At 42.6% G+C, this 27,857-nt stretch overlaps 3 protein-coding genes across 9 annotated transcripts in view; 1 reads left to right on the top strand and 2 right to left on the bottom strand.

Annotated features, from left to right (window-relative positions):
- Positions 1–4,616, top strand: part of palld (palladin, cytoskeletal associated protein) — a 51,753-nt gene extending 47,137 nt beyond the window's left edge. For all 5 annotated transcript variants that reach the window (XM_018669915.2, XM_051076968.1, XM_051076967.1 and 2 more), the window contains 5 exons: positions 311–443; positions 2,026–2,233; positions 2,342–2,507; positions 2,638–2,771; positions 2,860–4,616. In XM_018669915.2, coding sequence (XP_018525431.1) covers positions 311–443; positions 2,026–2,233; positions 2,342–2,507; positions 2,638–2,771; positions 2,860–3,020 — 802 coding nt within the window. In that variant the 3' untranslated portion in view covers positions 3,021–4,616. The remainder of the gene's footprint in view (positions 1–310; positions 444–2,025; positions 2,234–2,341; positions 2,508–2,637; positions 2,772–2,859) is intronic.
- On the bottom strand, positions 4,106–8,462 carry cbr4 (carbonyl reductase 4). Of its 2 annotated transcripts, none has more exons than XM_018669924.2 (6): positions 8,320–8,462; positions 7,648–7,796; positions 7,032–7,152; positions 6,779–6,915; positions 6,007–6,141; positions 4,106–5,885 (listed from the first exon to the last, which is right to left on the bottom strand). In XM_018669924.2, exons 2-6 carry the CDS (start codon positions 7,790–7,792, stop codon positions 5,707–5,709), a joined length of 717 nt encoding a protein of 238 aa, XP_018525440.1. In that variant the 5' UTR covers positions 7,793–7,796; positions 8,320–8,462; the 3' UTR covers positions 4,106–5,706. The 2 variants fall into 2 exon arrangements, with proteins under 2 accessions (XP_018525440.1, XP_050932927.1); XM_051076970.1 differs by lacking the exon at positions 8,320–8,462 and adding an exon at positions 8,013–8,302.
- A 2,305-nt stretch (positions 8,463–10,767) lies between these two features.
- sh3rf1 (SH3 domain containing ring finger 1) overlaps positions 10,768–27,857 on the bottom strand; it is a 31,889-nt gene continuing 14,799 nt past the window's right edge. The window contains exons 3-12 of one of the 2 annotated variants that reach the window (XM_018669987.2): positions 23,539–23,814; positions 22,885–22,980; positions 21,171–21,476; positions 18,632–18,742; positions 16,651–16,778; positions 15,732–15,902; positions 14,782–15,065; positions 14,374–14,690; positions 13,645–14,006; positions 10,768–13,476 (exon numbers count right to left, since the gene is read on the bottom strand). In XM_018669987.2, the coding sequence (XP_018525503.1) occupies positions 13,308–13,476; positions 13,645–14,006; positions 14,374–14,690; positions 14,782–15,065; positions 15,732–15,902; positions 16,651–16,778; positions 18,632–18,742; positions 21,171–21,476; positions 22,885–22,980; positions 23,539–23,814 (2,220 nt within the window). In that variant the 3' untranslated portion in view covers positions 10,768–13,307. The remainder of the gene's footprint in view (positions 13,477–13,644; positions 14,007–14,373; positions 14,691–14,781; positions 15,066–15,731; positions 15,903–16,650; positions 16,779–18,631; positions 18,743–21,170; positions 21,477–22,884; positions 22,981–23,538; positions 23,815–27,857) is intronic. The other variant, XM_018669988.2, reaches the window with a different exon arrangement.

Genomic DNA, 27,857 nt, shown 5'->3' with positions numbered 1-27,857 from the left:
AATATGGAAAGAGGACTGGATGGTTTTAATATTTTTTTATTAATTAATTTTGTTTCTATTCCTTAAAACACACTGATATTCATACAGTAAAGGGAGTTTTACATCTACAAATAAATATTGAGCCTCTGTGCCAATAACATACTTCTGAAAGCTGGAATTGTTGATATTCTACAAAATTTATCTTAAAACAAGATTTATAGCAAAATTATACCTTTTCTGAAGTAAAAATTGATTCCAAGTTTCAAAAATGCTTAAAAAATTTGTTGGTTTCTAATCACAAATACTGTATACTTCCCCCTCTGTCCATCAGGCCCAGGTCCAGGTCTAGAGACAGCGGTGACGAGAATGACAACATCCAAGAGCGTCACTTCCGCCCCCACTTCCTGCAGGCGCCAGGCGACCTCATCGTTCAGGAGGGCCGACTGTGCAGGATGGACTGCAAGGTAAAATATGTGGCTTTTTCATTCCTGAGCACAGCCTGTGCCAACATGGCTGTACAATGTGATAAAAAGAGGGGGGGGGGTGTCTTGGCTGCGTCTAAACAATTTCCACATAAAACAGTTGTTATTTATTGATTGGGGTGATTTATAGATCACTGAGAAAGAAAATGCCTGGAGAGCTTTTGGTCAGCTCTCACAAACAAAGTGTTTGGCTTTGAAACAGTGCTGCGTACTTAAGGGCAAAACTTAAGACTTAAAAGGAGAAAAGACAAATTATATGCTGTGTTTTCTGGTCTAGAGTGGCATGTCAGGCTATGAACTTTAATGTGAAGAGGACGTTTTAGTACATGTGTGCGGTTTCAAGGCTTTTTTTATGGATAAGTTTTGTCAGAATCTGCCATTTTTTACTCTAACCCTCTACTGCTTACTGTAAGTGAAGTCTAAGGTGGCGACAGTTTAGCTGACAACGTAACCTCTGCTCTAATTTAACCTCATGTGCTCATACCTTTTAGGTGAACACCATGCCCAAATCATACTGCTGTTCTTTGATAAAGGAAAGAAAATGGCTTAGAATAACTGAGACATGACTGGAAAGGAAAATGCCCGCACCAAAGAGAATATGTTAATCATAGTAATAAGGGAAAGCCATTTCAGATCCGCCCTTTAATTCAGTGTCTGTGTCGCTCTCAGGGAGGCTCCGTGTCAGTGCTGCCAAAGAAACATTTCCCTTTCTGTGCATTCCAGTTTCTGTAGGGTATAAAAAACTAGCGGAGACGAGATGTTTCATTACCTCCTCGCGTTATGAATGGCTCACAGCAGACGGGGAGAATACTGAGGTGTCGTTTTTCAGGGATTAAGTGGGATCAGATTTTCGACAATTATTTTTCCCCCCTAACGCCACTCCCGCCACTTGTGCTCATTTTCTCCCTTCATCCGCTCCATCTTCACCTCTCCTCCTTGCAGCCTGCAGCACTTAGAAAACTCTTTGAAAACTGGTACATGTAATAAAATAAAACAGACCCACAATTAACTCACTATAAAAAGGCTGTCTTTTTTATGCTCGTCAGAAATAAACTGAGAGCCTCCATTCCTTCTGAGCCCTTAATGTCAAGGATATTTATAGCAAATATTTATTTCCAGATCATTTGTGGCTTTCCAAACTTTCCATGCTCAAAATGCCCCAACTTCTAAAAGTGTATTGGGACCCTTCCAGGAATACTTATCACTGCTTTGCTTAGTCTACTCTCATATCTGTGAACATATGCATGTCCAGGTGGGCAGGGTGGAGCAGAGCAGGTGTTGGGTTTTTCTGCAAAGAGAGACAGGCCTTTTTTCTGCACAGTTTATTCCCACGACAAAAGCACCAGGCTCCTCCAAACAAACACAACACAGACAGATTAACCAAACACTGTTGTTTTCATACTCCCAAAAAACACACCCTTCCCCTGCAGAACACATGCAGCTAATATACTCATTTTCTCCAACAAAAACAAGCAACTGGCTCAAAGCATCCTTTGCGGTACAGACAAGCGTTCACATATTCAGTGAGTTCTAACTTTTGCTGTGTTTCCTTCACCACCCATAGGTGAGCGGCTTACCCACCCCTGACCTCATCTGGCAGCTGAACGGACAGACCATCCGTCCCGACTCCGCCCACAAGATGCTGGTGAGGGAAAACGGCGTGCACTCATTGGTCATCGAGCCCGTGACCAGCCGTGACGCTGGCATCTACACCTGCATCGCCAGCAACCGAGCTGGGCAGAACTCATTTAACCTGGAACTCATTGTTGCAGGTAAACAGAGGCTGATACAGTGTAACAGCACTTGGTTGCGTGTGCAGAGGATGCATGTTGGCATGATTTGGACTTAGTGAGCAGCTCAGTAACAGACTCTCTCCACAGCCAAAGAGATGCACAAGGCCCCATCATTTGTGGAGAAGCTGCAGAACACAAGCGTGGCTGAGGGTCATCCTGTGCGGCTGGAATGCCGCGTCACAGGGGTTCCCTACCCACAAATCTTCTGGAAAAGGGAGAATGAGTCTTTCACCCACAACACAGACAGAATCAGGTAAATACATGTTAAAAAATGAGCAGCCCAAATACTACTTTTAATACTTTCCGATGCTTGCATCAACCTACATTCCCACCAGTTGGATGGTGTTTAGGCTATTCAAATAGTCCCTTCATTTCCTTCCCAGCATGCACCAGGACAACTGTGGCTACCTGTGTATGATCATCCAGCCAGCCATGAAAGAAGACGCCGGCTGGTACACTGTGTCAGCCAAGAATGATGCAGGCATCGTATCCAGCACCGCACGCCTCGACATCCACAGTAAGTTCCAACTCGTAAACTCAAAACTGAGCGGCTTTACTTCCTCCCCACGCTGAAACATTTCTGACCGTTTCTGCTCTGTCTTCAGCTCAGTGGCAGCAGCCCAACCTCCCCAAGCCTAAGAAGGTGCGTCCCTCCACCAGCCGCTACGCTGCACTGACAGAGAGAGGGCTGGACGTGAAGGCGGCCTTCTTCCCGGACTCCAGCCCACTGCAGCCCGGCGGCTTGGTGGAAAGCGACGACCTGTAAGAGATCACAGGCAGGTGCGAGGATTTACGACATCACCCCCAAAAAAAAGAATAAAAAAAAAACCTTGAAAGCTGCCCTTGCTCCCAGCACAGATACTTTACGACAGCGAGAGGGGGGCAGGATATAACCTCGTCCACCATCATTGAACTGCAGATACAGAACTAAGGGCGTCGGTGGGCAGAGTGAGCTGGTGCAGCCGTGGTTTTCTTATGTTTTTATAGTATGACACAACCCATTATATTACAGAATTCATCAAGGTGTTTGCCCAAGCTTCATTTTATCAACTGGACCTGGAAAATCATTGACAAGAAAAGACTGTTTAAAAATCTGCTCTCTCGTGTCTCATGAACTTTACGGTTGACTCTGTTCTGCAAAGCGCCTCCTGTTTAAGTGCCTCTCATTTCTGTACAAGGTTTAAAAATTATTCAAAACATAGAATTACTATGCATGTTCAAGTGGTGCCATTTGCAATACACAGAGTAATACTGTATCTAGCACTCTCAGACTATGTGCAGAGAAGACTTAAAAAGAGACTGAATGATTCAAAGCATCATAGCTTTGACAAAGGAGATCACAGACTTTTATAATGTGGGCTTGTGTAGCACAGTGCTGATATCTACAGTATCTGATTATAGCATCATACAGTCTCAGTGTTGTCAGGTCATAGATTAGCTTACAGATATTGGACAAGGCCGGGCCTTACAAACAGTATGTTTAGTGTTTTGGGGAATTTTTTTGTTGTTGTTTAGTGAAAGAAATGAGGTTTAGGAAAGAGAAAGCTTTCACACGGATGAGATTTGTTTGGTTATGGGTGCAACTGATCGGATTAAACAGGAAGAGACAGATGGAAAAAAGCAGGTTTTTGTGATGGACGTCAATTTTAATGTGGTAAGAAGGATGTGAATGACAGCGGCAGTGGTGAAGATGAAAGTTGTGATATAGAAATATGGAAAACTTTTGGTGATGGTGGGTCACTTCTCTGATTTTTTTTCTTCTCTGACAGTTTATTTTACAAGTGTGAAATGAAATGTTCTCACTCAAGAGAGAGGGTGCTGTGAAAGGTTTCAGTGTATTTGTCACACACATCACAGATTGTCCATTTTATTTTTGTATGGAAAAAAAAAACATAATCTTTACTTTCCCAACAATCTTGACATAAATTATATCAGCAACCTTTTGTTCACTGATAAAACAATCCTTTCTGTATCATGAAGTTTTATAAATATATTTACTGCCTTAAATCACTTTTTAGGCTTAATGTAAACACAATTTTCTTTGCATGTTAGTTTTGGACACTTGTACGGTGCCAAACAACTTTACCAGGATGTACAAAAACACAGCTTTTTTTCCAGTAATCAGGGGTAGCAGACACTCTTAAGCTGGCAAAAAGTGAAAAGCAAGGTATATTTATATCTACTATTTTTGTCACCTCTGTAATACTATACAAAGTGGACATCTTTTTCTGTGTCTGTTCAGAGCTTGCATCAGCTGACAGTTACTGTGTTTGCACATTTCTATGCCAATCAATGCCTGTATATGGATTGTTCTCCTGATATTATTTTAGGTTATGAAAGTTAATAAAAATCTCTTCAGACAGTGTGAGATGTTTTTATAGACAGCCATAAGAGAATGCCAAAACACACATTATCAGTCACAGTGGAAAAAATATTGTTGTAAAAAATGCTAATCAGAGTAAACTGTAATCCAGTCCTTTAATAGAAAATATGATGTTTAAGAAACAAGTGCAAATAACGAGAGAGAGCATAGTCGAAGTTGCTCATTTAAAATGCCTGTTTGACACTTATGGATGGTAACAGCAGGTTTCAATCAAAGGAACAAGCAACACGGCATTTCAAATCTCATCACTGTGCACAACAGCCACCTCCAACCCCGTCCATCCACACTACAGGACCAGAGCTGTAACCAGATACTCAAAACATTCCCAGAGCTAAAAATACCTCACCACCTCCACCACTACCTCTAATTTCCTCCAGCTGCAGCCCAACATGCCTGGCCCCCCTCATCAGGCCCCTCCAGAGGTGGGCTTTGGTGGATGAGGGGGGGGTGGGAGGTCGGGGTAACATGTGCCAGCTGTGAGGGAGCCTCCCAGGGGACGTGGGGGGGAGACAAAACATGAGCGCTACGATCAGTGGCATGGCGTGTTACAGTCATGGAAAAAGTCCGAGAGCGTTAAATCTACTGATCAAATTTAGGACCTCAGGGCACCGAGGTCTGGACTGGGCCAGACACTCTGGAGTCAGCAGTGTTAGTCATGATGACTGTCACACACACATCAGGCCCCGCCCACTGAGGGTGGACAGAGTGACTCAGCAGAAGGGCAGGGAGAGGCAGGACAGTGATCCTCTGGTAGATGGAGGTAACTGCCTTTTCACATCGATTTCGTGCATCTTAAGGCAGCGTGGCTGTGTGCTGCAGCAAGAGTTTTGAATTTAACGTCACCACAGAGCAGCATTCTTCAGACATGAAGTCTTATGAAGTGCAAAAGTTCTTTTTTGTCAGTCAGATGGCCCACAGAATCTTCATCTTATACCTGAACATTTCCTCAAAGGCCTCTGATTTTTATCCCTAAAACAAGTCATTCAAAATTCAAAAAGAGTGAGGCTCTCACTTGCCTCACTGCCATTGTTGTGAATGTCGAGGTGACTCCACAGGAAGGCCCCACTCCCTACATGGCCAGCTGGAGCCCTCCATCCACCACCAGCACCTGTCCTGTTACATAGGAAGACTCCAAAAGGAAAAGAACGGCCTGGGCTACGTCCTCTGGCTCTCCAAACCTTCCCAGTGGGATGGAGCGCGCCCCATCCTCCTCCCTCAGCCCTGCGGTCATGTCGGTGCGGATAAAGCCTGGAAGAATAAGAGGGTGGGAATATGAGAAAGACTATAAAAAAGACAAAGGAGATGACAGAAGAGACAGGGAAAAAAATAATAATCTGGTGTAAGTGCTATGGGGAAAGTTGCACTGTACCTGGAGCCAGCAGATTAACCCTGATGTTACGTGATGCAACCTCTTGAGCTAAAGATCGTGTGAAACCCTCCAGACCAGCTTTACTGGCGCTGTACACACACTGACCAGCGTTCCCTTTCAGGCCCACAACAGAGCCTGCAAACAGGAAACAGAAATCCATTAAGACCACCTGGTTTGATGGAAATGTTTCAAAATAAAATACATGTAGGAGGCTACTATTTGAAGTTGTTATGCTGAGTATTTTAGCTCAACTGATATGCATTATTTACATTAATGATGTCAAAAGCATACCATAGGTTTACACACTGACGGATGCAGTTTTACAATAGATCACTGGTTTTAACTTGAAACTTTCGGGAGATGAAAAATCCTTCACAGTGAACTTTGTGTGTGAATGCAAATTAACATTATTCTTTTTACATCTATTGTTTGTCAGCCTGCTTTGATTTTCTGACAACATACTGAGTACATTTAATGCTGCTGAACAACTTAATCTGCAGTCTTTGGTGTTGGAGGGGTGATTTCAGGTACATTACCTGTGAAGATTATGCATCTTTGACAACCAAGAAAAAATACCTTTCTCCATTCATAATTTAAAAACCAGTGACTTTGTTGTAAATGGTGTAAAAAGTGCAGAAAATACCAGTATGCTCCTCATCAGTAACACAAAGTCAATCTAAGGAAAGCAGTAGTGATGTACACCACCACCTAGTGACCAAACTGAAAACATGACAGTAATCATGGTTACCACTGGATTCATTGGATTGATCACCTGTATTAACGATGGCGGCTCCCTGGGTGTGCAGCATGCTGCGCAGTGCCGCCCTGCAGGTCAGCATGGTGCCCAGCAGGTTAGTGTGAAGCAGAGCCACCATGTCCTCCGGCTTGGTCCTTAGTAACAGGGCATCCCTGAAGAGAAAGTTCAGTTTTGTATCACTATATTTTACCCATTTGTGCATATACCTACTTATACCTCTGCAAATACAGCAAGGCTGAGCAGAGCAACTTCCCAAGTGCCTACTCACCTGTTGATGCCAGCTGCATTCACCAGATATGAGATGTTTCCACAGGTTTTGTGGATAGTGTCAAAGGTTTTCTGCACCTCTTGCTCTTTGGAGACATCACAGCTGAAAGCCACATGATCAGCTAGAGAGCAGATACAGAAGGTCTGTGAGTATGTTAAACACTACAAGCTGGATGTGTTGTAGGTCCACATTTCTTTTATTTTATAACACAAAAGGACAAGATCAGGCACTGCGAGTTTGGATTTGTGTGAGAGAGACTGATGGAGGACTAGAGGCAGACTGGCAGCGTCACATTTGGATTTCATAGTAACTGCACTCAAATTCTTCTCAGTTTTATCTGGCTTCTGACAGAAAACTAATTTGTAGTTGGACCAACTCAGCAATGAAACAATGTAAGTGTGACATTTTCTTTAATGTCACGGTGTCTGCATAGTTGAAGAAACAAGAAAAAATGGAAACAAAACCAACAGTGTCTGACAGGAAAGAGAGAGAAAGTAAATGCTATGCTTTTGTTGCATGAGGTTTATATATTACCAACTGACACATGTAATATGTATACTACACATGTGTATGTTTGTGTGTACATATCTGTATGTGCATGCATACAGCTCTATACCTCCATGTAGAGATGCCACAGTGGCCTGAGCAGCATCTTTGTTCCTGGAGACAACAGCTAACCTGCAGCCCCTCTCTGCCAGCAGACGGGACACGGCCTTCCCAATGCCCCTGGAGCCCCCACACACCACGGCCAGCCTGGACATTACCCTGCAGGAGAGACCACAGCACCCCACATCACAGAGGTGCGTTTACGACTACCAAAAACCCTACAGTACATGTTTAACAAATTGTACCCAAAAAGTGACTCAACTGTAAAGGATATGTGTAGTTTTTTTTTTAAGTCATAGTAACATGTGGCGCAGGAGCCTAAAAATATACTAAAAAGATTAGAGATACCGTGAATTGCAAAAGAGATAAACTAACCTGGAGAGGGAACTGGTGAAAATGTGAAAGGTGAAATAAGACGCCATTATTGCACAATAAATGTTTATTAAGTTGATGGAAAATTGTAGGAAAACAGCTTATTTAATTTTGCTAATATGGTTGACAACACGAAGTCCATACTCATAAGTAAACAAACTTTAAACAACTCATTTCTTTCTATTTAGTGGAGAGAAATGGTCTCGTTCATGTCAAGCTCATGATGATAGCTGCTAATATTTTAGGGTCATTTGCCGCGCTAGATAACTGCGCTTTTGCGATAAAGTAGATGCAGTTATCTGTTACTGACCTTATATTTGACCGGTATTTTCCGTCGGACTAAACGTGTTCCTCTCTAAATAAGTTTATTTACTGAAAAACGGCTCAATATCAGAGGAGTGGGTGTTCACGGGCGTCGCCATGTTTTTTTTCTCAGTGTTGTTGCGTTACTCGACGTTGGTCGATAGATGGCGCAGTGGACACACAGTACAGTACAGAGCTGGACTGTCGCTGTTTTTCACCTGTCAATGTTTGTGTCTGGGATTTTGCAGTTTTTGTGAATGCGTCTCAGCAGCCAAAGTATGCGTTAATGTTTGTTCACAACCTTAGAGTTTCTCATGGTATGCTACCAGTTCATTGAAATAGCTCAGTTAAAAAAAAAGTCAGTAATTTTTTTTTACATACTATTTGCATGTAAGTGTTTTTGCAAATGAGTGCGCGGCTCTGGAGGCTTGCACCAACTAACACATGACTGGAACTGCAAAACTCATCAGGATCACTACAGAAACATTTGTTTTTGTTCTGCTGCTGTGCAGTGCAGTGCAGGTCCTCACTGACCTTATTTTACTTACTTATTTTCCTGCAGTGTTTTCATCATTTACTGTGGTATTTGTGTAAGAATACGTTTATTTCACAGGAATAATTACAGTTCTTGTCAGATTTTGAGAATATCTCTATTCATCCTGACACATGCTGATGTTGCTCTAATCTGAAATACCAAAAACATTATTAATAGCAGTCATTCATTCTCCTTGCCTTGTGAATCATTGTTCCCCATGGGAATACAGTATATCTCGCTAGAAAAGCCTGTCACTGGTGTACAGAGAGGTGTGTAATGTTGAGAGTGGGTGGTCATGGCCTACACCTGGACCGTACATCAGCTTGACACATTCTGCAGGACTGATTTGCTGGCATTAAATCACATTCACAACCTGCGCTGGAGTGGACCTGTGACCCTGAGTGTAATGAATCACATCAGCGCTGTAGCAGAAAAATACAACTACAAACAGTACAATTTGTTTAAAATGTTACTACTCTTCACCACAGTGTTCATTAATATGAACCGAGTCTTTGTGTCACAGAGAGGAACAGAACTTGATTTGTATTCAGATCACTTTCCTGAACACCATGACATTATTCCCCTCTTTCACACCTTAGTGATCTAATGATACTTGCCAGCAGAGCCCTATTTTGCTCTCTCAAGCACAAACACAAGCAGACATGTGCACACACACACACACACACACACACACACACACACACACACACACACACACAAGATATAAATATGGCTCTGTAACCCTGAACGTGCATGCACACACTCGGGCAACCACAATATCACCCCTATACCACTGCAACAGATCTTCAGATAAATCATTAGACCACATATTCACTGTTCAGTACTGAGCCTTGGTTCAGACCTGTACAACAAAAAAGTTTTCTTGGTGATTTTCTGAAGGTTCTGTCTTTGATTTAAGGGGTATTTTTAGAAGCTAACACAGCTGTTTTTATTATATCATGACAGCAACATCTTTTGCTTGAAAGTCCTAGTACCCAGTCAGTTATTTAAGTACAACAAAAGAACTTCATCATTCATCAAGTGACTAGCAGTGAGTGACACACCCTGAGCTTAAACATTATCTAGAAATTCCTCACCTTGAGACTTCTGAACTGTACACAGCCCTTGCAGCTATGAATGTTTTACCCACACTCTGTACACATAGCTTGTCCTATATTTAAACACTTGAAAACCATTTAAATCTTCACTGTGTCACCAGCTTCAAGCCTACAACTCACAGTTGTGTGAGACAGCAATGCCCTTGCCTCAAAGTAGGCCAAGTAACCAGTGAAGCAGGTGTAATTAAGCCGGACAGAATGATTTAAATGTATATATTATTTGTAAAATAAATGTACTCATGTTTATGATTCCTGCTCGGTATAGTCTTACGCTCCTACATTGGAATAACTTATTTCCATGGTAACCCATCCTCTGCAGGGAACTGTGCACAGCACAATGACCTCTCTGGGTGCTTGTCAGTTCCTGTCAGTGTTTCCCTGCTGAACACACTGGGAAGGTTCACCTCTCTTTGCAGCATTCTGCTCTGCTGTAAGTCACTGGAGTAGGTCCTCTGCGTGCAAGAACCTTTCATTCCTGGAGACACTAATGACCACATGTACTCTGACTTACCCCAAATACATTTAATTAGGAACAACTGTCTTTTTACTGTGGTAACGTATCATAAGTATATGTACTTTTTCAAAACCTATGCACCTTCAGTTTACTAATGATGGAAGAAGAGCGAGGCAAGGACACAAGCAGTCAGTCCTGTCAGCTGTGGTATATGTCTGTGACTCTGCTCCTGATTAGACAGTTTTGCCTTGGTTGCAAGTCACCAACAAAACAAGGTCAGTGGAGAAAACAGAAGGGAAAAAGGAATACTGCATAATTTTCATGAAACAATGATTTCACCTGAGGAAATTATGGAAACCATTAGCTTTTATTGTTATAGAGATTTTTACAAAATGTGCTATTCCCTCAAATACTTCAGAATGTTTTTCACATAATAGACTTGTGCCAAATAGGTTGATTTCAGTTTCACCATTTTCAGACATACAACAGACTAACTACAGACAAAAAAAAAAAAAAATCAAGTAAGTCACCTTGGCATGAGGAAAATCTGTTAAGTTGAATCAAGCAAACTTAAGTTGCCCTCTGTTCCAATAAATGAAAATATAGTATAGTAACTGTTATAAGAAATGCTTCATGGTTTTAAACTGTGCAGCCTATGCATGAAAAACATGAACAAGAGTCAGTATGATTAGAAATATTAAGCGCAGAAATGTGCAGAAATGTGTGCATGTTTGTTGGAGTAAGTCTGATGGGTATATTATTAAAGGCTTACCAGTGAAATGAAAAGACACTCAGAGGAGCAGTTTTAGCATAGAGCCTGAGGTTGGTGTGGTGATTGCCAAGACAACAATGCAACATCAGGTTAATTCTACGCAAGTACCAATTCAGAAATACCAAAATAAAAAGGCCCTACCAGTGATTTGTACCATCCAAACTTTTCCAAACTCTCTCCCAATTTCAAACAAACTATAACATATTCCAGCAGTCAGTTACACAGTGGTCCCCCTTAATTAACAACAAAAGACAAAAAAGCAAAAAAACAAAACACTGAAACTCTGGGTCCAATTCAGTCAGTAAATTCATTCTCAAGGCCAGATTTGGCACGATTCAGTGATTGCCTCAACTCTAAAGTGTTTAAATACCCTCTCAGATCTCACAGGACTTCAGGTCAGTCAGAGGTCAGCCATTAATGATACTGAATAAAAAGAGAAGAGGAATTACGTTGTGACATGTCCTTTGACAGAATAAACTTTTCATTCTGAAACTGACCATTCCTTTTGTTTTTACAAGCACCAAAACTACGACCAAATCCCCTCCAATCACAAAGGAAATCTTACAGTAATTCAAGTCAACACACCTTTTAACATTAAAGACTTTGTATAGACGAAATGTACAACAAAACCCAACCACAACATTTTTTTTAAAAAAATCAAGGGGGTCAAAGCGATTGATTTCAGTAAAAACTGTACCTTTTGAGATTCAACAGGATGACACTACACACCTCTTCCTGTAAAGTGATGCAATGATATGTTACTTTAGGCAAACATTCTGTGCTTTAGCTAGCTGTGTTTTTATTGCCACAAGTCACATTAGGAATGAGTTATAGTGTACAAAAACCGAGAGCCTGCTGAAGGGGGACTGCGTGCCTCACTGCGTGTCCAGGTTAGTTAATAGGAGAGACTCTCTAAGAGCAGCAGGTGTCAGCCTCTGTGGAATTTGTAACAAACATAAATATACACTGAAAAGAATCTGTTGTGCACTGTTACTGAAATGTTATGTCGCTCTTGCGATGTAGAGCTATGTCTGGGTTTGGCTAATGCCGAGGGGGTTAGGAGAGCAGCTACTCTGGTCAGTAAACACAAAGAAGGTACAAAGTAAGCAATATTTGACTGCAGTCTATTTGGAGTGTGTTTTTCGCATATTAAAAAGGCATGACCAAACAGTCCTGGCAACACATCTATCTTCACTTTGTCTGCCCAGAGAGGGCTTTGATAATCACATGCAAATATTTAATCACTGCAGGTAACGGTCCTTAGAGCACTTCAGCCTCAGCCACACCAGGAGAAAAAACTGGAGGCCTGTGATTGGCCCAGAGAAATATTTTCTGATGTGCAATGTTCACATGGCTGTGAATTGTAGCTTGTTTACTCGAATGTGCAATCCGGCAGATCTCTCTTATGATCCTCAGGTTGAGGTAATGCCTTTTGAGCTGGGGATGTATCCTTCTTCCTACCATGCAGCACAAGCGATGATAACACTGCTCATTTGTTCTGCTCATCTGTATCTGATACACCCTCTCCTATCTGCTATCTGATAGTTTAAAATAATGGTAAAATGTTTACTGGCAGTGTAATGGAGAAAAGTGTAACTGATGTGGTAAAATATGGCATAAGGCATGTGCCAGCTTAACCCCTTAATATGTTGCACTACAAAAAGGCCAATCTATGAAATAACTTAAAATGTGTAACATATCTATATCAACAGTTCATATTGGTTGTTTTAGGACTAATCATCTTTGTGTCCGTATGTACAATAAAGTGAGGAACAGTACAAGGCACACATTAAACAGCTGAATTGTTAACAAAGATATAAATAACCAACAAAAAAAAGAAAAGTTCATGAGTAGTGTGCTCTCCTCCTAACTCTGTCCACTGTGCTTTTCTATCCTGTTCTTCTCTGTAGCTCTCTCATGTGCCACTGGTGTTCTTTTCAGTGGCCAGAGCCATGGTGGGCTCTAAGCAGTTAAAGTGTCAATCCGATGATCCCGTCTCAGCCACGTTCTGAGCGCTGTTCTGTTGTTTGGTTTGAACAGTGACAAACTGTAGCGAGGCAAGCAGCGGTCACCCAGGTCGTGATGGTGGTGACCGCGGTTCACTGTAGTATGTTCGTTAGATGCTGTCTACAAAGCTGCCAGGGAACAGGCCAGTCCTGCCGTTCCTTTGCAGTGTGCCTTTGAACCAGCCGTCCTCCCTCTTCCTGTGAACAAACACAATGTCGCCCTCCTTAAGTTCCAGCTCAGCCTCGCTCTGGGGAGGATATGATACCACCACCCGGTACCTGGGGAGGACAGCCAGAGGCGCAGTCAGTGACTGATTAACACTGCAACAATAACAACTGAGGAGTCATGATACCTGCAATATTGTGTTACACTTTCTATGTACAGGGATGAAATACGCAGGACAATCACAAACAATGGTGTGAAACTGCAGATTTACATCAATGTACCTCTCACATATGATGGGCCGTGCATCATGCTGTTGAGATAAAAGAGAGGAGCACGGCTGGCGAGGGGGAGGAGCGATGGGAGCACATCCATCAAGGGGACTGCTCTTCCGATGGGAGGAGTCTGGGACTGAGGAGGATGAAGAGGCAGAAGCAACGGCAGCAGCAGCGGCAGCAGCAGCAGCAGGTTCAGGCTCGAGGCAGCTGACAGAGCCGGAGGGAGGGGAGGTGTCATGCCCCACGGCGCCATGTAGCACCTCTCCAGCTGCAGTCTGTTCCGCCTCAAGGGTAGGAGAGGAGGGGGGTGAAGGACGAGACTTCTTCTTATTGGAGGACAGCAGCTTCAGAAGACTTTTCTTTTCTCTCTGCAGCATAAAGACAGCATCGTTTTTTATGTTAGAGAACTGCGGCGACTCCTGAAGCAATGAGACACGAGTCATTTTCACAAACCACAGACAAGTATGTTCTAGTGCCTGGAACTGTTTGTCTCTCTACCACTGACACACACAGCTGTGGTAAGAGAAACTCCTGCTTTTTTGCACAGACAGGTTTTAAACTGCAGGTTAGATGTTGACATGGCTGCTGTCTGTTAAGAGAGAAAAAAAGAGACATTTCTCTTTGTTGCCACTATCAGTGAATCCTATCAATGTCACTGCCAAACACACCAAGGCAAAACAAATTAATGTATCAATTTTGTTATAGAAGTTCAGAAAATATCAAGATATTTCCAACCTTGACGTCCTTGTCCAGTCTGCAGGCGAGGGCTGCGTTGTTTGTTGGATTAAGAGCAGAGCTGTTCCCAGGGCCAACAGGCACAGTGAGGACAGATACAGGTCTCAAAGCATCACCCTCCAATGATGCAGCACTGACATTGGGTGGGGTCAGAGAGGCAGCAGCGCAGCCCATTGCCACCCCGACCCGGGTACAACCCTGGGCAGTGCTAGAGGAGGGCTGTGGGCACACTGCAAGGTGTGGAAGATAGGTTACAGGTGTTGAAGACTGGATGGGTGTCACTGCTGCTGTGGGCCGGTCCTGACTGTGACATGCAGCTGCAAATGAGATGTAAAACGTTAGATATTTAAAACCCCTTTCATGTGACACAGCAGCATCCAGTAACTGTTTTGATCCTGGTGAATTTACCTGTCCTGACCGCGTTGCGAGCCTGATTCACAGTCATTTGGGAGCTGACGTGCAATGGGACTTTTGGCTGTTGTCCTGTGGCTGTCTGAGCTGCTGTTACCACAGCTGCAGGCTGAGAGCTGGCGGATACAGCGCTGGAGCACACGGTGAGGGGTTTGTTGAAGTCAGGCCCTGGAACAATGCCCCCGAGGGGCGCAGAAGAAGGGCTGACGATGGTGACTCCTCTGCCAGCCTGAGTACACAGACTCATGGGCACTTTAGGCTGAGTGCTCCCTGACGCTGTCCTGTGGGGAGAGAATGTGAGGAGGTTTAAGACATAGCTCTCTGAGGTGGAATTCCACACCTTTAAATAACCAGAGGCATTTTACACCTCATAAAAATCTATATGTTTTAATGTTTAAAAAGACTCACTAAATCCAATTACATTTTATTTCCTGGCTCCAACAAACAGTTGCTTTGTTCATGATTCTTGTTCTTGAAGATTTGAAGACCATAATGAGCATGAGATAACTTGGAATGTATTCAATGAGAAATTACATCAAATTATCATAAAGACCATAACCACTTTTACGTTTTCTTTGTAACCTACTGCTGACAGATTCTGAAAGCCAAAATCAAGAAAATGAATGTGTTGTTTGTTCCTACAAGGAATTTGAATGGCTATAAAACTTGTGCTTTATGGGAGCTTTGCAAAGTTGGAATGTGTCTGTGGTCAAAAAGCTTCATCAGATGACACTATGTATATAAAATAAAAGTAAACATGAAGATATAGCTTCATCAATAAAAATATTCTAACTATATTAGATATTTATCATGTTATAAAAACACAAACAGGTGGAATTATTAAGCCATGGCTATGTATCACAGACAGATGAATGTGAAACCAGGCATATGTATGTGTGACATACAGTGTGTTGACAATTATAAATGACCATGAATTAATGACTGACCTGCTGACTGGACTCATGTAGTTGCCAGGGAAGACTCCAATTTTGCCAGTGTGCATTGACGTGCCCTTGAACCAGCCATCCTGACAGCGTTCCAGCACCAGGAACATCTCTCCCTTCCTCAGCTCCAGCTCATCCTCCTTGCGAGGAGTATAGGGGAACATTGCCACATAGCTGGATCCAGAACAAACAGTAAACAAAGATGAGGCATTCACCAAACACTAAATACACACCAAATATGGAAATAAAATGGCACAACATTTTGCACAGCATGCCATTTGTTCTGGATTCATCCTGCTGTCTAGCTGTACATATGTCATCGTCTCCTCTGAGACCCTCCAGCAGAGACTGTGCCCTCTGACCCGGAGAAAATCAGCACTAACAATTTGTGGGTCATCTCTCTATAGCAGTGCAAGAACAGGCCTGGAATTGGAAGCTAAGAAGATAGAAGAGTTGAAGAAGAAGAGTCTCAGCTGGGATGTTTTCAGACTGATTTCAGTGTTGTCAGGGGAGGGGAACATTAAACGCCTCTGACATGCATGCACAGGCAGACACAGATGACGGCAGGAGAGCGGGCATGGGTGGATCTAATTCTTATCAGGTGTGTGGTGTCTTGCAGGAGTAATGAGGGTAAAGGTGAAGGGGTCAAAGTTCAGGGGTGACCAGGAAGATTCTCCAATGGGACCCAAGAGACTGTCACCCACAGGTTCTGACCCCTTCACCTGTGCACAAGCTCAGACTATGCAGCCTCATACTGACAGTTGAGGGTGGGGGGTTACTGCAGACAGGCGAGGACTCCCCCCTCTGTACTGAGCATGTGCGTTGAGGCCTTGGGCCATTGCTGCCACAAACCGCTTCTGACATTTCACTGCACATTTAAGAAGACTGCATATTTTGGTGTGGGACTGTTTTTATAACTCACACTGTGGGTCTTTGTCTCCCACTTTGGTCACTTATGCTGGGGGAGGGTCTCTGTCCGGCAGCCAATGAATATGCCGCTCCGCCGGCAGAGGATTGCGGGGGAGGAGGTGGGGGTGGTGGGAGAGCATCCTGTAAAATAGGAAAATCATGTTAGCAGATAGACAGGATCAACATCTAATTCCAATTTCACAACAGTTCATCGCTTACTTGCTCTCAGTGAGAAGCAGAGAGAGAAAAACAGAGTAATACAAGCCTAAAAAAAACAGAGAGTATATATTGCGTAAGCAGAGAAACCAGTTTGTTTATGAGCAACAAAGAGAAGGAAAAGAATGAGAGATCATCTGTCATCTGGGTTATTCCCTCCGGTTTGCCGACACTAAGGGAGAGTCTGGTTTGGCAGAGTCTTGTCCCCGACTTCCCCCTTTGCAACTAAGAATCTCCTATTCTGCTTGTTTGTTTGTTGCTAGGAGACCACATAGCTAGATGTTAAACCCATTGCAGCATTTAATTGGGACCATATGAAATGAAAAACATGTCTGCAGACACACTTCAGAGCAACCCTGAAACCAGTCATGAGTGGATTCATCTCAACTCACTTGTTTTCCCTTGTCGAGTATCTGTAATGTCAAAAGGGGTGTGAGTTTTTGACTGGAGGCTAATGATCGCAGCATGTTTTCAGGGGATTTCCTTTGTATGCCTCGTGTGCTTCTAGATTACAGGATATAAATTAAGTCACCAATCTGCTCTGTCAACATGAAGCACGTGGAAACAACACTATATGCATTTTTTTTTTTTTTTTAGAAATTGTGACAAACTAAAAGCCCACATGAGCACCCAGTGTATTAGAATGATGAAGACAGCTCCTGCACCTAGGAGCAAGATGAATCTTCCCAAGCTCAACACTGCCAACACTGAGCAGCAGAGTAATAGCTTCCATGACACAATGGGGGAGGAGAGTGGCACTCAGACAGCCCTGTGGTATGTGTATAGGCCTATGTGTATGTGTGAGTGTCGATGTGCGTTTCGGTTCACTGCTGACGCTTGAGCTGAGATAATTAGGTTGCCTGCAGGCTAGAGAAATCATCTGTACAAAAACATCATGTAGGGTTTCCAAGTGAAGCGGAGAGCTCAACCTTTTGTGTACACATTCCTGCTCATTCAAAAACTCCACATGCCAGAGCATACACACACAGACAGACAGGAAGTGTGCGTGCTGTTTTGTGTGGGCTGCAGGGATTTCTTGACATTTTTAGTTGCACTGATTTTTTTTCCTCCGAAGACACTTGTCAGGAACAGGTAGAAATCAAATTTTAGTTCAAAGATCCCTCGGTGTCATAATCTTTATGAAGACCTCTGACAAATTTTGAATAATATTAAAGCTACTGTATCTTAATTGACACAGAATCCAGATAAAACAGCTTTGTATCTGAACAGCCTACGGTAACTATGTTGCTTTGTGGCAGCTGATGAGACGTGCCATGAGGCAGGAGCTCTCATCTCAACAACTATCTTCTCAAGGTAAAACAAAAGTCTTGACGCTAACATCAGAATGTGCATTGGTTCATTTAAGACCATGTTTACAGATAATTTTATATTATATACTTTTTATACTATTTTAGGAAATCACATGCAACTCTTTACATTTCTGCGATGCATTATATTTTTATGCAACTTCAAGTGTATTAAATGGACAGACACAATGCTGACAAGCACACCACCACATGCACACACTAATGTGTCAACTGTGGAGGCAAAATAATGTGGAATTGCCTTAAATATTTGTGATTTTTTAAAATAAGAATACACTCTCTTTGGCTTCAGCCATAGTAACATGCTGCATATTTTTATGTTGGTTATTTAAAATTAAAGATAAAGCAACATACTAACTTTAAATCCATTACTCCAACAATGTTTCACTGTTGTTGTTTTGCTTTGGCCTTGTGTTTGTGAGATTTATAAGACCTGTAGGGGACTCCACCTACCACAGGGATGGATGTGTAGCTTGTCTCTGAGGGAAATGTGAAGACAGTTGCTGTAGTAACCGGACTACTAGGGGGTGGGGTCACGATTAGTCCAGTTGTGCAAATGTGTACCTGTCAACAAAAGGGAAATAGGGACCATGAAATAAACCAAGCTGAATCCAACACCTCATAAAAACCAAGCTGGACAAGCTCCACTCACACATGAAGAACAGAAATGTACTCCAGTGAACGACACATGATTGTGATGATGATCTTTCTCTGACTGATTAGAGGCAAAGGACAAATAGGTACCATACTTCATCATACGGGAGGCCTGATGACCTACAGTGTATTAGACATGACGTCACAGTTTCATTTTAATAGCACTCTCTCAGTCTCTTGCTGCATTGTGTGAAAATGACTCCCATAGAACGGTGATGTACACATGTGGCTTTGTATCACAGAGACTCAGCCATAACCACAATGGTGTCCTGATGATCTGATTTGCCGACAGAGACCATGTGACCACCCAGCAGGACATTTCATTGGGCAGGTGAGGAGAGGTAGCTTCCTCAACCAGTCATCCACGTGAGTCTCACTAGTGTTTAGGTAACAAGGCCATACTGTTGGACGCACAATATCTCCCTGTAGCCTGTGGTCTCTCTCTCCATGCATGACTGCTCCAGACAGGGCCGCCTCTTAAGGTGAACCTCTCACAAAGCAGATTCAGTCTTCACTGCCTCCTTATCTATTGTGCACTGGGTGTGCCAAGGAAAAGCTAAAAGTAACAGGGTACTCAATAGTGGCACTGTTGGTGAAATGGCTGCCTGCAACATTTATGTATATACCTACACTGTATACAATATTAGTATAAATTACACTCAGGTGCAGGTAAAATATGTTAAAAGAAATCATTTTCTTCAGAATTTAGTGAGAATGCCATCAACAGCAGCGTGTTTATCTGGCACATTGGTAAACAGTAGCTGTGCTTATTTCCAACACAGACTACTCAGGCCCCTAGGCAACTGGGGCTTACCTTTGTTGATTTTTTTTGTCTGAGTACTGGAAGGAGAAAAGATCAGAAGAGGTGAAGGGGGGAGAGGAGCCTAGAGAGACTTTCTATTGTGTTTTTATTTAACAGTGATCTGTAAATCAAACTTACTGCTAGCCGTGTTGTCACCAGGGAGGATCGGTTTACAGGCACAGTTTCTTTAACTCTAAAAGTATCCTGACGCTGATTAGTGGGAAAAGACCAAGTCTGGAATCATTAAAAACATGATTACACCTTCTGCATGAATAGAAGTCTTTGATGATACATACATGAAAAGGTTTTGGTTTTAAAAAAAGACACAACCCCCTTAAGATCCACTTTACAGTAGACAAGCTCTCTCCTCGTCTATCTCTCACAAAGAAGCACATGCACTGCCAATGAAAGATTAATGATTGAGCTACTTAATAAGGAGTTCTGGAACATTGCATTTCAGAAAGTCTGCAGACGACACAGAAAAGTACATTCAAGAGGAAAAAAACAAATAAAAAAGGCAGTCAATTATAGAAAAACAGAGCTCCCATAAGGACAAGCGGCAGAAAAGTGCTACAAAGCTCCCAGCGCCTGGAAGTGGGAAAACAATGCAGATGTCAGTGTATACAGAATGAAACTGGTCTCAAAATATTGTCAAACCACCAGCCTTTAAAAACTGCATTTATATTGTTTAGATAACAAAGAAGAAAGCCAGCTATTGTGTGAACATGACAGCCCATGTCTAAGATAATAAGACCAAGATCATTTTAAAATCCTGGGGAAAAATCACCTTTACCTACTAAGACTTTATATTTGTTCTGAAACTTCAGCTAAATGATGAATTACTGTTTAATAGTTCACCCATTTGATTACATTTCATACACAGTTTACTTATTGTTTTAGTTGCACATTTTACTTTGAGTCACAGAGAGACTCAGACCAAGATAAATCAGAACACTTGTCTTGTAAATCTGTCTGTGTGTTTTTCTGAATGTCTAACACTGAGCCAAAGCCAATCTCCAGCGGCTGGCAACCATAAAGCAGCTGTGAGTTGCTGTCATGTTGGGATCGGTGTGGAAACCTTGAGGGCTAAGCTGGAGTCGTTTTTGCGGACGAGTGGAGTCACGCATCCATGATTTCAAACGCTTGGATGGAGCAATGGTCTGTTGGTATGATGGGGAAGAGGGAAGTCGGCCTAATTGCTGACAGAAGGAGAGCGGAGCCTTTGAAAGCAACAAACATCTTGCGAAAACAAAAAAATGAAGGCTGGACCATGTTTTCCAGTGCATGATTGAGTGCTGTGTTTCAGTTATGCATTTAAACACCACTGAAAAGGATGCTGTTGAGTCAGCTGGTTAAGAGAGGCATCTTATCCAGTACACTGGATTAATGACACATTATAAATGGCTTAATAACGCTTAGAGATCATACTGCACGCTTCCACAAATTAGTTTTCTCTTCCCAGTCAACACACTGAGTACAACCTGCATGGCAGCCGGCATTCTGCTTCACCCTTTCCCTTCCTACGGAGTATCTCACCTGTGAAGGTGCGCTGCAGGAAAGCCCCCCACTGATCTCTCCGATACGGGCAGCTGCTGTGGGGTTGCTGGAGCTGATGAGGACTGGCCCGCTAATCTCCATGGAGTGGCGCTGAGGGGGAGGGGCTAGCATTGGTTTGTGGGACATAGTGAGAGAGGTGAAGGAATGTCGCTTCTTGCTGTTCTTCTTCTCCCCTGCCCGCTGGGCACCGTTGCTCTGGGGCCCTGAGGAGGCCCCCTCACCGGAGTCTCCACTGGAGTCTGACGGCTTGTCCAACTCTATAAGCTGACGAGCTGCAGAGTTGAACTGTGAGAGAGGAAGAGAGGCAGGGGGCAATGAAAAGGGTAGCAAGGTGGAAATAACAGACAGAGATGAAGCAATGATGATGGCAGAAGTATTAAAATGATCACGGGAACTGTCACTCTATAATGAAGCTGACTTTAATGACCTCTGTCATTTGTTTACGTATCAGGTATTTACACTGAACATTTTAGTCTGGAGGAGTTGATGGTTCTAAGCTAGCGCTGAAACTGCAGGCTTTGTGACACTTTCAGGCACCGTAATATGAGACTGCAGGGTAAAAATCAAAGAAAGAACACTAAGAAAGGTTTCAGTTAATCACAGGGTGCTCTCACTTGCTGTCACACGTTGCCCCAAGCAGCTCCCACTACTCAGGACATAAAAGCTAAGCATCCTGTTCCAATCCAGGAGAGAACCTATGCACGTTAATCACTGACATGTCAGCACATTAAGGCAGACATGCAGGATTAAGAAAAAAATAACAGGTGAGTAACCTTAACTTCATTAAATTTCAAACCATCTTTAACAGCAATTGCAGATTATTGTACATATGCAAGTGAAAAGGCACCAAAACCTCCTAAGGCAATGAAAACACTATGACCTAGATATTCACTGGTTGTGCAAGACCAAAAGAACATTTTGGGCTGCTCTATAGGTTTGTGAGAGCTCTATATGCTTGTGATGGTGCTGCATTTCTTTATGAGACCCTAAACATGACTGCATACCATCTAGTCACAGGACAACAAAATGTTCTATTCTGCTTCAGTGGTTCCTCCTACGTAACCACAAAACAACATATAGCCTTTGAAATATTCTGCATTCTGTTTCTGCAAAACCCCTGCTCAGAGTATAAAAATATGAATATACTAAGGTAGAATACATATGAAAGGAATAAAGAAAACTTTCACAGCTTTGAAAAAAATGCTCTCCCACAGACAAACCTCACCACACTTCTGCAATGCTTCATTGCAGATCCTTATTTAAGACAGACAGTAGTTCTGAGACACTGTTCTTGTGCCAAAAATATTTTTTGACATATTTTCTCTCCTTGTTTATAATATTCATAACAAAAGAACACACACTGCCATTGACAGCTTTCAAGTGATAAAATAAAATGATCTTTAAAAGGGCAAAGATTTACTTCATTCTGTCTGGATTATTCCTAAAGCTTTTAAGTGAAACCTGTGGGGTTCAGAGAAGGAGAGATGGTGACTGTCTAAATCTTCAAAGACATGTTTAGTGGTTCTATGAAATACATGAGCATTTCAAAAGGAAGAGAAGTACCATACACATTTTTCAAAACATATAAGGCAGGAGGTCTACGCTCAGAGGATTTTTCTCATCTTCATGAGGCATTTGCTTCAGTAATGATTGGTGACATTTTGACACTGGGGAATGTATTTTGTATTCTTACCTCAACGTATGAGATGGGGAAAATTCCAATTTTATCTCCCAGCATTCCCTCTGCCCAATTTTCATCCACTCTGCGGATCACAGTCAGGATATCATCCTGAAAATTCAAGACAGAGAGCGGCACTGCATGAGGAAAAACCGAATTAAGGATGATGCTAACTAAGAGTGTTTCTCATCCTTGAGGAGCAAACACTGAACAGAAATAATGAGGCAGGGACAATGTTTTATTAAAGGGAACATGCCCAAGAGTAAAACACTGGGGTCTAAGGAATGGCATTCTGTTTAGAAAACTACTTAGTAAGCTTGTTTCTGTTTTTGTTCATGTGGCATTTAAACAAGGGATAACAGAATAGGAAAACATCACAGTATGACCCAAACAGCTGGACAGACATAACCACTCACCTACTTCAGTTAAGCTGTGCCTAGCTTTATATGGCTTTCATTCTCTCCAGGCTAATTACAGTTGTTCATCAAGACGCGTAGCTCAGACTCTACACCATTTCTCAGGGCGTTTCAGTTAACAACCCTCACATTCTAACACACACACAACTTGAGAAAATGAATGCTTAGGAGACAGAGTGTCACAGTAATGAGAGGTATTTTTGTTTTACTGCAGTGACCACGTGGCAGAACTGTGGGTGTTTCACTGTCTCACCTTGGAGAAGGGCAGACAGTCCTTGTCCGCCTCCTTGTCTTTGAGCTCAAAGTCATAGAGAGCTTTGCACTGAGGTGGTGGCTGTGGCAGCGGCTTGATGACCTGGACAAAGTTGGTGGGGAAGAAGCCATGGACTCCACCCATCTCCCCGTGGTACCAGTTCTCATCCACTTGCCGGCGCAGGATGATAATGTCACCCTTGCTGAACTTGAGGTCTCCTGGTTCCTTGCCATCATAGTTGTAGAGTGCCTTGGCACAAGGAAGCTGGGGTACACCCTGAAAACAGAGTGAGACTAAGAGTAAGGCACGAGTATGACGAGAATGAAGGCAAAGAGTCGTGCTACATCCCAAATCTAACCTCAGTGAGTAAAAGATTTACATAGAAAAAGTGACAATAAGTGTAATCCGTATGCATGGTAACTTTTTTTGTAGAACAGAAATGAAGGACTTTCGCACAGCTTTTAAAAATGAGAAAACAGTGGTGGTGAGACAACTCCAGGAAAATCTCATGTAACAAAACAAAACAATGTAAGAATGAATAAAAATAACAAAATGAATGATAAATGAACAAACTTTCAATCTCAAAAACTAAAACTATTACAACTTTCGAAAAAGATTTTGCTTTCTCTTAGTTTTGGTATATGGTGTGGAACTGGGACACAGGCTTAGTTCAAAGCTGTAGGATTCATGCAAAATTAATCAGAAATTGAAAGCACATTTTTCAGAAAGGTACTAGGGCAATGCTAGAGAACAGCTGAACGGAAAATATTCAAGCTACGGCCCAAAGAGGTACTGTAATAAGCTTGTCAACAGTCCACATAAAAGCCATCATATTTCCAAACAGGTAGTCTTGTCACTCCTGAATCAACTAAAAATGAATACCTTTTTTTACACTGTAAAAATGGATACACAAATCTGTGTGTGTGTGCCTCTACAGAAACAGTAAACTGTCCTATTTGTGTCCTAGTAGTGAAAAGGTCTATGTGTTGTGTTGTGTGTTCACAGTTTAAGTGTGATGAGCCTGGCTGATTCTGACTAGCTGACTAACGCCTTCAGAAGGCCCAGGGCCCTGTCCCTTTATCTTGCAGAGGAAGGTTTTGTATCTCAGCCTGCTAGCCTAGAGTCCTGAAAGGCCCATTCAGGGAATGACAATCCAGGGAAAGAGGGACAGCGAGTAGGGGGGAGTAGCAGGATAGAGAAGCATCAATGTTCTCCTATTCAGGGTGGGTGTCCATGAGGAAGGCTTCAGTCCAAACCAACCCCCCACCATTTATCCCACTGCTGTTGGACATCCTTCACAGTGATCAGAATCACAAACACTACCAACTGACTGGATCTCAAGTCTGGAACTGAAACTACACAGTCGACAAGGAACGCAGAAAGAGACCAGAAAAATGTCTAGAACTCAGGCAGATAGTGGCAGAGTGAGAAAGTGAGGCAGAGAGAGAGGGGTTAAAGCTGAGTTTGGAGCAGGCTCTGCAGTCTTGTTAAAGGCTAATGAACCGTTTAAAGGCTCAGAGGAGAATAAAAGTACAGAATGAGCTGTGATGGTGAGCCAGGGTGACATTACCCTGCTGCAGAGAATCACACAGCCTGAAGCACAGAGCCAATCGGTCTCTGGCTCTGCTGGTCCAGCCTGTGCAGAGAGATAGAAGGGGGAGGAGGGGTACTGCAGCCCCCTGCACACTGCACTGGAACTGGGCCTCCTTTCAGGGGAAAACAGGGCTTTTGAGCCCACCCAGGCCTGGCAGGGAGTTTCGTGATGAAAATGCAAATGAAAGTGGAGGCTCAGCCATTTTTGTTTCAAATGACAGAACAGGTTCAAGCTACACAAAACCAACGGGATCTAATTACATGGTAAATATGAAATGCTTGTCTGCTTCAAACTGTGAAGTTTTCTAAGCACTTGTTTGTACACCAAGGCCAAGACTTAATAAAACCTTTTAGTGGAAGCATAGTGTCCAAAGTCAGCACTGTTATGTAATTACTTTTGCACATGGTAAAAGTGATTGCTCTTATAAGAGGTGTTGGTAGTCATGAATGTACAAAACACTATGCTAGAACAACATGTCCTTTCTATTAGCTAACAACACAGAACAAACTCACTCCTGACAGTTTTGGTCCCACACTCCTATTGCCTACTTCTCAGCTGGTTTTTGATCTCCCCATTCTGGCCTCATAAAAGAGGGGTTGTCAGCAGAGTTACATTTCCATGTTTCACTCGGCTTCACATAGCAAGAGGGAGACTGACATCAGGGATTTCTGGATGTGAGAGGTAGTGCGAGTGTGCCAGACAGAGTAAAACTAGGGCTAGGTAATGGCTGTGGGGGTTAATATCCGGTTTGCATCCATGGAGACAGTAATGTTGTGTCTGCAGTGGACCTGCACATCAGTGCTGACCAAACATCCCCTCTGAAGAAGAGAGGAGACTGTGCTTCTAACAGGAACATACAGGTCAGAGCTATGGAGTTTCTATCACATAAATGCTATAAAAAGTCTCCCCTCAGGGCCGTTAGTAATATAAACACACATAAACACAAACATACACACAGATCCTCCTTTCCTCTATTGCTTCAAATCCTCTCCAAGGGCGTGAGGGTGAGTCTGCATTGAGGTACATTTGTGCATGAATCTCTGCCATAGAAAAAGCCCTATCCTGAGTTCAGGCTCCAAGACCAGAAAACCACAATAAAAGACATCAACACCGGATTGAGTTTTTCTGGTCAAGGGAGGGGCAAGCAAGTTTTTTTTATTGCTCCACCTCTTCAATTGTCTTCAACATCTGCGGTAGAAGTTTACAGAAGTAATTATACAGCAGTATAAGCCACTGTTTGGTTGCTACGTATATCAGACTGTTGTTACTCTAATGAGAGTCTGCAGGCAACATCTAATGAATTCTAGCCCCCTTAAAGATTTAAAGTACATGATTACCGCAGCAGCAACAACCCACTTAGACCCTAGGTAACCAAAAGGCAGTCTGTGGGCCATAAGAGGCTTTTGTGATTCTCTCTATTTTAAGGAATCCTGATTATAATTCATATGTATTATAATCAGCACCATCAAAAAAGACTGCTTTTTGGACATACAGTAACAATACTATTTAAAAATACAATAATGCCATCAATCAGCCTAACTTTCTCAAACTGACAGCATGCACACTATCAATGATGATGCCGGATAAGTTATTTGGTGACATCAATATTTTGGTTCGCAAACTGCTGGACACGATGATAAATATGGTGTTGAAATTAATGTTTTGAGGATTTAATGTGTCATTTCCTTGCATCAGCTGGATAAACAGAGAATGAGATACAATAGCTAATGAAGTATCTCACACCAGGCATCTGCCTTCACAACCTCCAACAACACCACATTCTGAGTTGGCAATAGTCTTAAAGAGTGCAACTATCAAAAGACAAACCTAACAGTTATTTGTTTTAGACTAAAACGCCTCTCCCTGATATCCTAAGTAAACTTGCCTTGCCTTTAAACAACTACCTGAGTATGAAAGTAGACAGTTTTTACTGCTGTAGCTTTAGAATATGACAGGGAACAAACTGAAGGTTTTGTCCGCCAAAACTTGTGCTACAGTGATGAGGTGCTTTGCTAGAAATCTGGGGTAATCTAAAAACCTGGGGGGCACTGCAACTTTTTTCCATTTATAATTCTGTTAACTTACCAGTGTGTGTAAGAGTGAGAGACAGACAGATAAAGAGACAGACAGAAACAGAGACAGAGACAGAGACTGGAAAAGACAGAGAGATTAGGCCCAATGTGTGGAGCATCAGCTGGTGTGTGCAATTACCCCTGTATTGCAGATAATGCAATTAGACCTGTGTGCTAAAGGGATTTGGCTGTTATAGTGTTCTCTTCCACAGTACTGGATTATAACTGAATTACCCAAGTGTTCTGCTCTACAGCACAACCAAATGTCAACAACCAGTGGGCAGACAGGCATAAAAACACAACGCATGCATGCATGTAGTGCCATGGAGGAAAGACTAGGTCAAATGGGGATAATTACACTAACAGCCTGCCTTTACACAGTAACATTTACAAGAGACGATTTAAAGACAAAAGACAGTCCTTGTTTAGGTCTGTTAAAGGTATGGTTTTAACACAATGTTAAATTATTGCACTACATACATGACTCAGACAACCAAGAGGCACAGCAAAATCACAACAAATTATAGACCTGCACTCCTACAGCAGCTTCTCTCTACAGTTTAGACATCAAGGTTACAGGTAACTTTTGCTCTATCAGCAGTTAAAGAGTTGTGTGTAACCACACTAGGCATAAACCTTTACCCCCTATGTGT

This window comes from Lates calcarifer, linkage group LG17 (genome assembly GCF_001640805.2).
Source record: "Lates calcarifer isolate ASB-BC8 linkage group LG17, TLL_Latcal_v3, whole genome shotgun sequence".
Lineage (NCBI taxonomy): Eukaryota > Metazoa > Chordata > Actinopteri > Centropomidae > Lates > Lates calcarifer.
This window is presented reverse-complemented; position numbering and strand designations above follow the sequence as displayed.